The sequence below is a fragment of the Haplochromis burtoni genome, unplaced genomic scaffold (genome assembly GCF_018398535.1).
Source record: "Haplochromis burtoni strain Fernald_Lab_line unplaced genomic scaffold, NCSU_Asbu1 Contig_1001, whole genome shotgun sequence".
Classification (NCBI taxonomy): domain Eukaryota; kingdom Metazoa; phylum Chordata; class Actinopteri; order Cichliformes; family Cichlidae; genus Haplochromis; species Haplochromis burtoni.
In genome coordinates this window covers 84,325-97,351 of record NW_024583362.1, presented here as the reverse complement: position 1 = coordinate 97,351, position 13,027 = coordinate 84,325, and the positions used below count along the sequence as shown (strand labels likewise).

The 13,027-nt window shown below is 40.1% G+C and overlaps 1 protein-coding gene across 1 annotated transcript in view; it reads right to left on the bottom strand.

Moving 5' to 3' along the window:
• Positions 1 to 2,411: 2,411 nt before the first annotated feature.
• The window catches only part of tut4 (terminal uridylyl transferase 4), a gene marked incomplete in the record, with an annotated part of 37,201 nt that continues 26,585 nt past the window's right edge, over positions 2,412 to 13,027 (bottom strand). The window contains 15 exon segments of the mRNA XM_042216302.1: positions 2,412 to 3,896; positions 3,984 to 4,154; positions 4,979 to 5,543; positions 6,216 to 6,313; positions 7,625 to 7,779; positions 8,851 to 8,966; positions 9,075 to 9,157; positions 10,705 to 10,752; positions 10,841 to 11,018; positions 11,307 to 11,384; positions 11,510 to 11,623; positions 12,237 to 12,326; positions 12,438 to 12,541; positions 12,644 to 12,701; positions 12,802 to 12,905. Coding sequence (XP_042072236.1) covers positions 3,808 to 3,896; positions 3,984 to 4,154; positions 4,979 to 5,543; positions 6,216 to 6,313; positions 7,625 to 7,779; positions 8,851 to 8,966; positions 9,075 to 9,157; positions 10,705 to 10,752; positions 10,841 to 11,018; positions 11,307 to 11,384; positions 11,510 to 11,623; positions 12,237 to 12,326; positions 12,438 to 12,541; positions 12,644 to 12,701; positions 12,802 to 12,905 — 2,051 coding nt within the window.

Here is a 13,027-nt window from a genome sequence, read left to right as displayed (position 1 = left end):
GGTGAAGGGAGCGCCATGCATCGCAAAGACCAAAGTCGCTCATATACTGTTTGATTATATTTGTGGACTGCCAATTATGCTGAGTTCCTGCTGTATTGAGCCTATCCATTTCTTCATTTAGTCCAAGGTTGAGGTCGCCTCCAAGAACAAGTGTGCCATCTAAGTGTTCAGAGAGTGCACTGAAAAAAACGTGAAAGAATGAGGGATCATCAACATTTGGACCATATACACTTACAATACATAGCTTTTTATCAAGTATAGACAGTTTAATGATTAAGAATCTGCCCTCTGGATCTATAACTATATCGAGTACTGTGAAATTAATATTAAATTAATTAATATACTGTTTATGTAATGGCATGCCACATCTGGCCTGATTGTGGTTTGGTGTATATGGCCCAGGCTCATAGAAAACAGGTTCCGGCATCAAGTTGGCACGTCTAACTGACTGGTATCATGGCAGGGTGTATGTCAACCAGATGTGGGCCAGGTCTGGCAATGATGGCAATATTTATGTTCCTATTTTCCTATTTTAGTTAGAAGATCCAAATGCCATTTTGCAATACTATACTGCTATGGTGGCCAACGTTTCAAATGCAGGTTTGACAAGTTTGTGAGTGTACACTTTATCCAAAACCTAGTGAGGGTTTACTCATATTTGCCACTGGGTGGCTGTAGCTCAGGAGGTAGAGCAGGTCACCTACTGATCAGAAGGTTAGTGGTTTTATCCCTGGCTCCTCCAGTCTGCGTGTCAAGAGTGTGAATGTAGTTAGCAAACACTCAGTTTAGAGAAAGTGTGTGATTGGGTGAATGTGACGTGTTGTATGGAGCACTTTGAGTAATATGGGTGTGGCGGGGCGTGGCCTGCGGTGCCGTGCAGAGGAGGCGGACACACCTGCACGGCATCCGCAATCATGCCCCGTCGAATTAAATATTGTACTGGTTCCTGTGGTTGGCGTTGTTGTTGTGGTTATTATGTTGAGCTGGCAGCGGGAGAGCTGCAGCTCTGGGTGCGGATGTACAGCAACCGTGAAAGTATTAATAAAGTATGCTGCAAAGCATGAACGTGCACCAGGATCTGCCGTGGTCGTTTACAATGGGAGAGTAGAAAAGCGCTATTTAAGAATCAGTCTATTCACTGTCTGAACAGAGTGTAAAAATGGAAACATCATAAAATTGAAAATGAACATAAAGTAACATGTACTGAATAGAACATCAGTATGGCCATCATTATTTGCTTGGAAAGTCTAAAGTTCCATGGCTTTGAATAGCCAGAGAACACAATGCCCAGCTTAGAGCGACTAAAAGTAACTTCTTTTAACATTCTGTCCACTAATAATAGTAATTTGAAAAAAAAAATATTTGGCATTTTTCATCAGTTTGGGTTCCTCTGTTTATAGTAATTAACCCAAGTTTTAGAATAGAATAGAATACCTTTATTGTCACTATACAGTTGTACAGTGAGATACAGAGCATCTCCTACTCAGTGCAAACATGCTGGGGGAGGGCTCTATCCGCCTTAGTGCAGCTTCCGTACTATACCGTGATGCAGTAAGTTAGCAGGCTCTCAATGGGCGAGTGCTGGAAGGTCAGCAGAGGATGTCTGGGATGATTGTACTAAAGGCTGAGCTGTAGTCCACTAAGAGCATTCGGACATAGCTCTGCCGCTGTTCTAGGTGACTCAGCACAGAGTGGAGGGCGATGGCGTCTTCCGTGGACCCGTTTGTGTGGTATGCAAACTGGTGGGGGTTGAATTCTGGGGGAGGTAATCCTTGGTGTGCTGAAGGACTAGTCTTTCAAAGCATTTCATGATTACCGGCGTGAGGGCCACACGGCAATAATAAACAAGGCTGGTGATGGGAGACTTCTTTGGCACTGGGATGATTGTGGCTGATTTTAGACAGGATGGGATGGCTGCTTCATCCAGTGAGAGGTTGAAGATTCTGGTAAAGATGAGGGTGAGCTGGTGGGCACATGCTAAAAGCACGTTACTTAGCACTGACCCTGTGCTGTATTCACCTAGAGGCACTGTGTGTAAAATCAATTTAAATAGCTCTCATGCTTAGTCTGGGTTTTAGTTTGGTGGCCTCTTGTCTGGGGCGACCGTGGCTCAGGGGGTTGGGAAGCGTATCTGTAACCGGAAGGTCGCCGGTTCGATCTCCAGGCTCTCTGTCCTGGTCGTTGTGTCCTTGGGCAAGACACTTTACCTTACCGTCTACTGGTGTTGGCCAGAGGGGCCGATGGCGCGATATGGCAGCCTCGCTTCTGTCAGTCTGCCCCAGGGCAGCTGTGGCTACAACCGTAGCTTGCCTTCACCAGTGTGTGAATGCAAGAGTGAATGAATAGTGGCGCTGTAAAGCGCTTTGGGTGCCTTGGAAAGTGCTATATAAATCCAATCCATTATTATTTCTTGTGATGAGTCTTACTTCCACTGTCTTCTTATTCCCAATGTATCCCTGCTGTGTTATGCATCTGTCTCCAATTCATCCAAACCATTTTAAATTACAATAAAGAAACACCAGAGCATTAGCCACAGCCAAATACTGTGGATCGACACATTGCAATTATAATTTTTGCCTTTTTCTTTGTTTATTTTTTCCATGTTGTATTATAACTTACAAGGATTTGGCTCCCTTCCTATTAGATTATATCGACACAGAACAGAGAAGTGCATCAGGGCTGTGACCACAAAAAGGAGAGAAGAAATCGCTACTCGGAATGCTAATGTTTCAAAAGTGATTCAGAGCAGCGTTCGATCTCAAATCAAATGGGACTTATCACATTAATGCTAGATTAGATCACAGTGCTGCTGTGGTTGGTTGTGCATGCCTTTAGAGGCAGGGTCTGCTCACTGAATCAACTGTAACAGCTGTAAAGTGCTGTTGTGAAATTGTTCTAAAACACTGAGGACCATGTTCCCATTTGTGAAAACAGCACCATTGCTTTCTTCTTGCCATTAGAAAGAATGCACATCTGTACTCGACTACAGAAATCTCTTCAACTGGCATCTTTAATATACGTTGTACACATTACTGCTTCCACTCTCTATAGTATCTCAAGAAACATCAGCGCAGCTGATTAGAAAGATAAAAGAAGTCTCAATCTTAATGTTACAATGTGCACTAGTCCACTAAGCATCTGGGTGCAAACGTTTTGGGGGGCTTTCAGTGGAGCCAGTGTACCTAGATGGAAGGAAATATTCAATTTCAGCAAATCATCTGCTCTCCACATGGACTCAATGCAGTCACAACCTGCTCAAACATCATTGTTTGTAGTCTGAGTTCTAATGACCAAAGCACAAATGCAAACTAGATCATACATAGTATGCTGGAGTGTTGGTAAGAGACATAAACACACAGGACACAGTGAAGCGGTTTGCTTTTTTGTTTATTTTTTTTATAGCTTTTTTTTTCCATTATTATTTAAGACTTTTCCCCTTTTTTCTTGCTATCAATGCTTTTGGCACTACATACTTAGGGTGACATGTTAGATTGTTTTTAAAACAAACATCTATTCAAAGCCTTCATCTTGTGGCAAGCAAAGTATGAATAAAGCTAATAAAAATAAAGGTTTACATTTGTCCTCCTTACTTTACACATAAAATAAAAACACTTTTTTGGACCCCCTCAAAAACGGGGGTATTAAAATATTTGACATTTGTATCACAAATCAATGTAATGACACAAAAAGTAAAACTTAAAAACTGTACAAAAATGATAAAATTCATTTTAAAAATCGTCTTGTGATCAAATGATGCTTTATGCGTTTTTTTACTGACCATAAGCCTGATTAAAAAAGGATGCCAGTTTACTTCTTCTGTTGGATGAAATTCAGATTCACTGGATGCCGGACATGAGGGACCAGTGGGAAGTTGGGATTCGGATGCATCATAGAACCTAAACAAAGAGAAAAGAAATCCCTTAGAAAAATAATGTCTCTTTTCCAAAAGTAATAAAAAAGCATTGCTGTTCATCATATCTAACCTTGGGCCACAAAGGGTTTACCATGCTGGTAGCCTCCGTTGCCCTGCTGGATGAAGTTCTGGGGCATTCTGTAGGGCCAGGATGGAGACAGAGTGTACTGAGGGGTTTTATTGTGCTCCCATAACCGAGAGCCTTGGCTCACAGCTACAAATGAAGCCGGGTGGCCAGACTCTGTAGACAAAGGGGAAAAAAAATCTTTCTGTAACTGTCAAAAAGAGACAATTGGTACCGGTAAGAATTTTAATCCTAGTGCAGATTTTGCAAATCAAATGGTGTTTTGTGGGTGCAGCACCCATAAGGTAGTAATCAGGATTAGACTAACAAGCTGAAATCAGCATGCCACAGGGAACTGCAGAAGGGTCAACACTGAAAATGCTGACTACTTGCATAAATTTGATTTATTTACAAATAAAATCATTAAAACTTGTGAAATGCTTATGACTATTATAATATCATAGAAAATTAGAAAAAAAAACAACAACCCAAAAAACCCCAACTAAATACAAACTAAAACAGCTAAGTGTATGAAACTGACACTGACAAGCCTCAGAGCTCGGGTAGACTGTCGCTCATGTGTACCTCGTTCTTTTCACTAACATTTTTAAATTGTCAGGGTCAAGAAACAATCCTCAGTCTCATGCACAATCTTTTTGACAACTGCAAACTCATGAGGGTTTGGTAACATTTCCTCTACATTTGCACCATTTTCTTTAGCCTCTCCTAGCAGTGATTGAGATCTGCAGTTTCCTAAGACATACACAACCTAAATCCGAAACATCATCCTGGAACAAAAACTCCAGATTTACTTCTGAATGAAAGAATTCCTTGATTTTCTTTGTAAAGAAAGTGCAGACTCTAAAGCAGCTATACCTGAGCACCAGAGTCAGGTGATTGTGTAATAAAATAAGAAATGGTTTGATGCTTTTATTTAAAGCTAAAGATAGAGACAGAATCCCACACAGACAGATGGTGTCCCCAAATCACCCAGTGAATACCTGACTTGACTACAGTGCCATTGCCCATGAGTGACCCAGGTTGTGCCAAGTGGTTGTGCCAGTGTCCTTCCCGTCCTGGCCCGCTGATGCCCAGCTGTCTCCCCGCCGGCTGGGCGAAGATTATGCTGGGGTCATTCAGATTCATGGTGCTGGGGTTTCCACCTGAACCTGTGGGACTCCCGTTCCCAGACGCTGAACGCAGGGCGAATTTCATGCCAGGCGGAGAGGGGGCAGTGGGAGAGGACGAGGTGAGGACTGGTCCATGGATAGGCCAGGAGGCGGAGGGAAGGTGGACTGGGTGAGTAGACTGTCCCTGGGACTGGTGTGACTGGTGCTGGTGGGTGGGAAGAAGTCCCAGTGCAGTGAGTGCACTTGGGTGATACTGGCCTGGGTGGGAGGTAGGAAAGCTAAGGAGAGAGAGCGGGACCTGGGGATGTGCAGACTGCTTGTGGGGACCAGCAGAATTGGTCTTAGTGTGGGAGGGCTGAGTAGAACTGGAGTGGGTGGAACTTGGGGGAACAGCAGTGGGCTGTGGTGAGTAGGGTGGAGTCTGACGACTATCAGACTATTAGGAAGAAAGGAAGAAAAAAGGAAGAAGTTAAAAATCAGCAATCTGAACAAGTGATGTGCAAATAAGTTCTAATTTTATTTGTTTGTTATTTTTGGATTCACATTTAAAAGTGACGACTCTTTAGACCATGTTTTCTTAAATTCATTCATAAATCACACTAACTACAATCTTTTTTATTTTTATGGCAAAATGTAATCATTGGGATTATTGTAGGTTCTTTACCTACAATATAAACTGCCTTGATTCAACTGTTATTGTGATTTGGCGCTGTATAAATGAAACTGAACTGAATATGCCCAGTAAACTTATTTTCTGTTAATTATTTGCATCTCTTTCCAGAAGCATGCACTTAATTTTCAGTTGTTTAAGTGAGAGAAGATCCTATGACCTACAGTAGTTTAAGAGACATTGCAAAGTTTAATAACTTCCTTCATTATGAAAACTAAAACTACACTGAAGAAAAGCGGATCACATGTTGTTACATGCTGCCATTTATAGTTCTCAGAACTGGAATTGGTACCAAAAAAAAAAAAAAAAAAGAATAGAAAAGAAAATCACATCTCAGTGTTGAATATGCATCACTTATGAACTTCTGTCACATCTGTGCTAGCCAGTGTCAGTGATTATTTTGAAAGCGTAGTGTGGAAGGTTAACTGTTGTACTTACACATTCTGAGGCCTGTCTGGTCCTTCCAGGACAGTCTGCAGCTGTCTGGGGAATAGGGATGGACTGAGAGCTCACTATAGTTCGCACCATGTGAGAAGCTGTAAAAGAATAAAAAGCCATATAAGCTATCTTTTGAGTTCCCACTGCAGAGAATATCTGATGTGTCCCACATCTGATAATTATAACTCAAAATCAATAATTGTTAGGGCATTTACATACATTGATATTTAAGATTTTAAAGAGACTCATAATAAGGTTGGGCGATATGTAAAAATCTCCCAACTGACAATTGCCACTCCAATAACCAATGATATTCACGCAGATGACTTTTTGATGGGCAGAGCAATCACGCAAACACTGATTAGCACGTTTAGAAATTATACATTTTGTTTAGAGGGAATAATTTACCTTCTTTATATGTTTGTTTCAATATTAACCCTTTAAGACCTACCATAGAACCAAGTCCGCCCGAGCTTATCGTTATATTTTTACATGCTGTAGTCCTATTTTGGGGAGTATTCCAAGTTGCTATACATCAATACAACTGTTATATCCCAAGATTTTATAAATGTATGCATTAAGTCCATAGTAACTGCATAAATTGCAAAAAAGTGCAATAAACTACAAAAAAAAAAAAAAAAAAAAAAAAAAAAAAAAGGAAAATCGTTTTTGTTTTGTTTTTTTAAACACATATTTCAGGTTACAGAAATTTCAGAGGTATATACCTCAAAACTAATTACAAAAAAGTTGCACAAAATAGTTTCCAACCAAAGAAAATTTATTTTGAGTGTCTTCATAGTGTTATTTTTGCCATACACCAATTCTTATATACAGCATGAAAAACGAAAATAAATATTATTATGTAAATTAAAAAAAAAAAAACTAAACTTTTTCCAACAGTGCAATTTGAGTTCTAAGCATCTCAGCAACTATACAGAAAAAAATAAAGTCAAACATGACTTTTAAAAACACCATTATAGGTTTTTAAAGTCCCTGAAGGTAAAAACTATGTTTCCCACAAAATATGACATCACTTCCGGTTTTGGCAGGCAATGGCAGACATGCGAAAGTTCGCGGTGATGTCTTTTCCAACGTAGAAAGTGCTATGAACAGTTGATCGGCAAAGCATGTTTCTGGAATATTATGCTTTTGTTGCTGCAAGTGCTTTTTATGCTATTTTTGCAAAGCTATATGTGGAAGGAAACCGTGACTTAGGACAAGCTGAATGCGTAAGAAGTACGTACAACTCCTCCGGTTTCCTATGCAAAAAAAATTATTGTGCTAGCTTATGTGGTAGCAATTCTACCGGGACTTAAAAATAGTTACGCAAAACGGAAACACCATCCTGACAAATATTCATTTTCATACACAACTTCAAAGGGAAAAAAATAAGCTTTTTTTGTGCTGACCTGGTGCTCCGGCAGCTCTTTGTTTGAGGTGACGATATTCAGGACAGTCTCGCCGTACATGTCCCATGTCCCCACACTGGAAGCAACGCCGATCCTTTGGCTCTCGTTCCTCCTCTTTGATGTCCTCATCTTTCTCATTTTCCTTCTTTTTTATTCTGACAAAAAAAAAAAAAATGTCACCACAAGAAGGTATGGAAAACATGCCAGATTTAGTCCAAGTCAAATAAAAACAACTGTGACTGAAAATATATATCTGAAGTTTGATAGTTGAAATTAATTTACGTCCAGTGCACTGACTTCGTACTTTAACATCCATGGCTGGTTGATTGGGGCCTAACATTTTTCTATTCAAAGTTATGATATTATATTCTGTACTGTACAGTGCTGTGCAAAAGCCTTGAGCCACCGCTCTCTTCTTTACATTTTGTTGTCAGTGAGCCTGCCTTTCTTGTAAGGTATCCTGAATAATGGTCTCCACGCTTCCTGAAGGTCTTTCAAAGGTTTTAGGACAATGGCTGCTTTGAGACTCATCTTTGGTCTTGTCCTTGTACCTGACCATTTTCAGAGAAATGTTTTTTAGTATGTTAAGCCCCTTTCTCAGTCAACAGTTAAAAAGAAGCTTAAAGCAACGGATGAACCAGTGTGATGTCTACACATAACAGATGACAGACAAGAACCAATTTTAAATTGTACCTTTGGGTACTTTGGTAATACTGGCCTGTCCCAAAACACAGCATTAGTTCCCATTTGTTTACTTTAACCTACAAAAATATACCAAAGTTAACACAGTTTGACAACCACAAATACAATGTTTGCACCAACAAGGTGAATCCCAGCATGCTGTTAGCCAAAAACTTGGCATATGCTGGGGTGTGCAATGTACCCATTAGAAAAAACCTGAGGAAACTGGACAAGTAGAGAACAAAAGAAGTTGCTTACCACACTTAAAATAAAAAAAAAAAAACTGCAATTTTCCTGAGAGATACAACTGGCCATTCTCTTGATTATTCTATTGTTCATGGAACTCTCATGAGAAATGGTCTCAGTGGATGGGTGGCTGTCAAGATCACATTCTTTTGGACAGTTCCCTCCACAGCTTTAGTTGTATTTTTTAAGATGTGAGATAAAACAACTGAGAGAAGTTCTTCGTATTTGAGCATATTGATTTTTTTCTCGGAAATCTAGCCAACTGAGAGATAAATCTCTGTGACTTAAGAGGGGACCACCTGCGTCTCTTTGGACAGTCCTTCATGTAGTGTCCAATCTTTCCGCAGATCCTGCAGCACCGGTCATTAGGAGCCAATTCACCATCTGTCAGCACCTTAGAGTCAAAAAAGTATTCCTGCAACAGAACAGAAGACATTCAAAACACAAAACACCATTAGGCTGGGATACACAGCACGCAGCAGTCAAAGTCTGAACATTCAACTGTGTTACATGAATGACCTACCACTTCAGTGCCTGGGACGGGATAAAAGGGAGTTCCAAACAGCTTTCTCCCATTTATAAATGCCTTCATGATGAAGTTTGTCACTGGTGGAGGAATGAGAGGCAGCATAAGTAACGGGGCATTTTCACAGTTTCAAAGCAAGCTTCTGCAGACGTACCCAGGCCCAGAGCAGTTCTGAATCGATTTACATAGAATCCTGACATTTGTCTACATATTTCCCCTTCATAACAACTGTACGGTGGGTTATTTGTTTATTTTTAATATTCGTTTGGATGGAGTGTGGCCACTTTGACAAGTGTCCTGACACTGTAGGTGGCACTGTTTGCTACGGCTCATTTTCACTAAACGCACAGTGGATTCACAAGTAACAACTTTATATAAGCACTAATGTTGAGACTTCAGGACCAGAAAGCAATGGCTGACATCACAATGACAAAACTTGTGTTTCACATATAGTCTATGGTTTTGGTGCCCATTAAATTTGTTTTCAACAATGGACGGGAATCAGAATAGCATTCTGCCTGATCTGCTGATGTGCAACCACGGATGATCTGACATCCACGTGTCGGTGTTGTTCCCACATCATCATAATAAATGTTGTTCCAGGTTCAACATTGTAAGTGACCAATCACATTGTTGTGACATCCCCCTTTTGTGCCTTTGAAAAATACCGCCTTAAAAAAAATCTACTTCACTTGCGAGAAGAGAAACCGCTTCCGTCCGCCGATCCAGGAATTTGAATTCTTTGAATTTCAGGATACTTTTGTTTAATAAACGGTAAGCATTATACATATTGTCCTTACAGAGGCGGTTTCTCTTCTTGCAAGTGAAGTAGATTTTTTTGAAGGTGTTTTTTTTCGAGGTGGCGGATGACGTCACGAGAAGGTGATTGGTCACTTGCAATGTTGAACCTGGAAAAACATTATTTATGATGATGAGGGAAAAACACCAACACGAAGATATCAGATCGTCCTGCAACCACACATGCTGCTACACTGTGATTTTGTGTGTATTTACATTACTATCATAACCTGACAGGACCTGCTGTTTTGATCTAGTCTCTAAACCTTCACAATTTGTCCTTCTTCTGTTCATTTTCAAGCATCAAAGTACAATGACTTCAACAGGTGAACAACTGTAAGTGTGGGTGCACGTGTACAAATATTCAACCAGCCTCATCCTCTGGGCTAATCTACAATGGAAATGAAAAGCTGCAAGCAACGTGTGCACGGTGTACATATTAGAGCATTGGTGTCCAAAGACTGTTGCTGACTGTTGCCTGCTTTTACAGGCAACAACTGCAGAAGGGGAGACTAAATGAAAAAAATGCTGCTAAGATCCACATAAAAGATAATAAGAGGATGAGAATGATGTAGAGGGTGAGACTTTATAGCACAAGGTAAGACTGGCTACTCAATTTTTTCAAAGTTGTTTGAACCCAGTAGGAGGCTAAACTGACATGAAAAAAGGAAATAAAACCCAAGAATTGTGTAAGATTGTTCAACCACCAAAATTACGCCATAACTTGACAGAGGTTTTAGGAAACTTTATCATAACCAAAGACAAGTTTTCAAAGTCTACAGAATGCATCAATAAGATATTTTTTGTATTTGGTATGGCAGGCACTTACTTTTACGAGAAACTCCAGCACCGAGGTTATGATTCAAATCAAAGGGATCTAAGAAGAAGAGCATATCAGTGGGATGAAAACAACTGTGAGTCTGGAAGCAAATCAAGTTTACAGAGATGCAGAGCCATGTTAGCACCTTCAATAGCGATGCATTTGCTGGTCCACTGTTTTTCAAACGTGGTGAGGCGTTTCCTTTGGCGAATGCTGATCACGTGCTCTTTGAAGTCAAACTCTTCAGTGTAAAAGCGTAGAAGTCCCAGCCACAGCTCTCCCACAGACTCTGTGTTCTGCTGATTCTCTAAGTGATGACGACGCTGTGAGAACAGAGGAAACTAATTCCAGAGTCATTACAAGACAAACTGTACTTGCTGCTTTTGTGTGTGTGTGTGTGTGTGTGTGTGTGTGTGTGTGTGTGTGTGTGTGTGTGTGTTGTTTAATTAGATTTGACTGATTATTCGATATACGTGGTTTTTTACACCCCAGGGAACGCTGAGACTAAAGTTAACTTAGGTAATGCTTTTAAATAATTTTCCTACATAATTGCCATAAGACATTTTAATGTGGTTGCTAAGCTGCAAAACTCTTTTGTTTTTCCAACTCACCAGATCCTCAAGGTCATCAAAAAAGAAAGCGTTCCAGCCATCTACCAACCGCTGAGGAACAGTATTCCCATCAAAGATCTAAAAAGACATCACGTATCATTTAGAGCTATTTACTTCATGAAATTCAATGCAAAAATAATTTTAAAAAAAGCCTCTTTAAGTTTCAGGCACAGCACTTGACTGAGTTAATCAGTGGTAAATACCTCCTGCAGGACAGGAATGACAGGTGGCTGCCTCTGCTGCAGAAAGTAAAGCACCATCAGGATGTAAGCATAAGAAGAGAGGCTCCCTCTGGAAGCGTCACCGATGTCACAGCGCTGTGAGGACAAAAAGTGGGTTAGTTACAGGAAGAGACGACACTCGTGGTGAAGGCTTTTTGTAAGAGGGCACACTAAATCATGTTATAGATCTTATATTTTCTGTTGCATTTTCTTCCTTGTAAAAGAGATTTGATTTCAACGTTAAATAAAGGTAAATAAAAACACACTAACATACATGTGTTATGCTTGCAGTGAGATTTCCAATTTTTTTGGGAAGAAAACCCTGCTAACATTTGTTGTAAAACCCGTTCCCAAATTCAAGTGCAGACATCAGAAGAATAAGCTCATGTATGTTTGAAAACATGCAGGTGGATATACGTTTATTTGTATACTGAGCATCATTGTATACATACCATCTTTTCTATAACTGCACTTTAATATTCCTTAAATTTTGGTTTTGTTTATGCACTGGTCTCAATGCTGTTGAGTCTTTATACAGCTTTCATTTACTTACTGTGTTGGTTCTGTTACTCCCACTGGTATGGGGTGGGAGATCACTTGCAAATACTGAATTTGTGCTTCTTTGAAAACACCCAAGAAGGATCGTAGATTACTGAATACTCAGCCTGAGTACTCTGGTTACAAACCCAGATTGTCAATTTTCACATACCTTTGCAAAGACCTTCATTGTGTATCCCAGAAACTGCACACGTGGATCCAGAGCCGCATATGTAGCTAGCATCCTGGTGTTGTGTTGAGCCTAGAAAGAAGAATCCTCCAAATTCATTTATAATGCAACATATTTGACAATATAAAACATCTCTTATAACATTACATGCCAACAGTCATAATGAGGGCATCTTCCACTCACCAGTGTGTTATAAAGGCTGATATCCCCCTCCAAACCACTCTGTTTGTGTTCAAACTTCACTATAGGCACTTTAGCTGTGGTGATAGGTAAGATGTTCCTCAAACCTGAGATGATGGAAATTATGAGATTAAAGTCAGTTTTTCCACACAGACAGGAGTCTCCTACCAAATTATTCAGGGGGAAATAATAGGAACACTTTAACTGACCTGTATGCTTCTTGAGCACTTTTGCAAGGCCTTCAATGATTTCTTTGCAGTTCAGGTTCTGTTCAGACAGATCCAAAAAATAAATTAAACACTGATCATATGAAATAATGATCATGTGTTTATTCAAGTGAGTGCATCTGGATGTTTTGTCTGCTAACCTCTGCAGTTTCGTGGCCCTCCAGAGTCATGCAGATGTCAAGGTCACTGTCACGGAATCCAAAGCCATTTTTGGAAGATCCAAACAAGCAAAGCTGGGCTTTTTCTGTGGAAACATGGACGTTTTAAAAAGAAAACCAAAACAAGGTACATCAGTCTTTTAAAGTGTTCTCACAGTGATGTTGTACTCTATAAACTCCATCCATCCATCTTCATCCGCTTTATCCG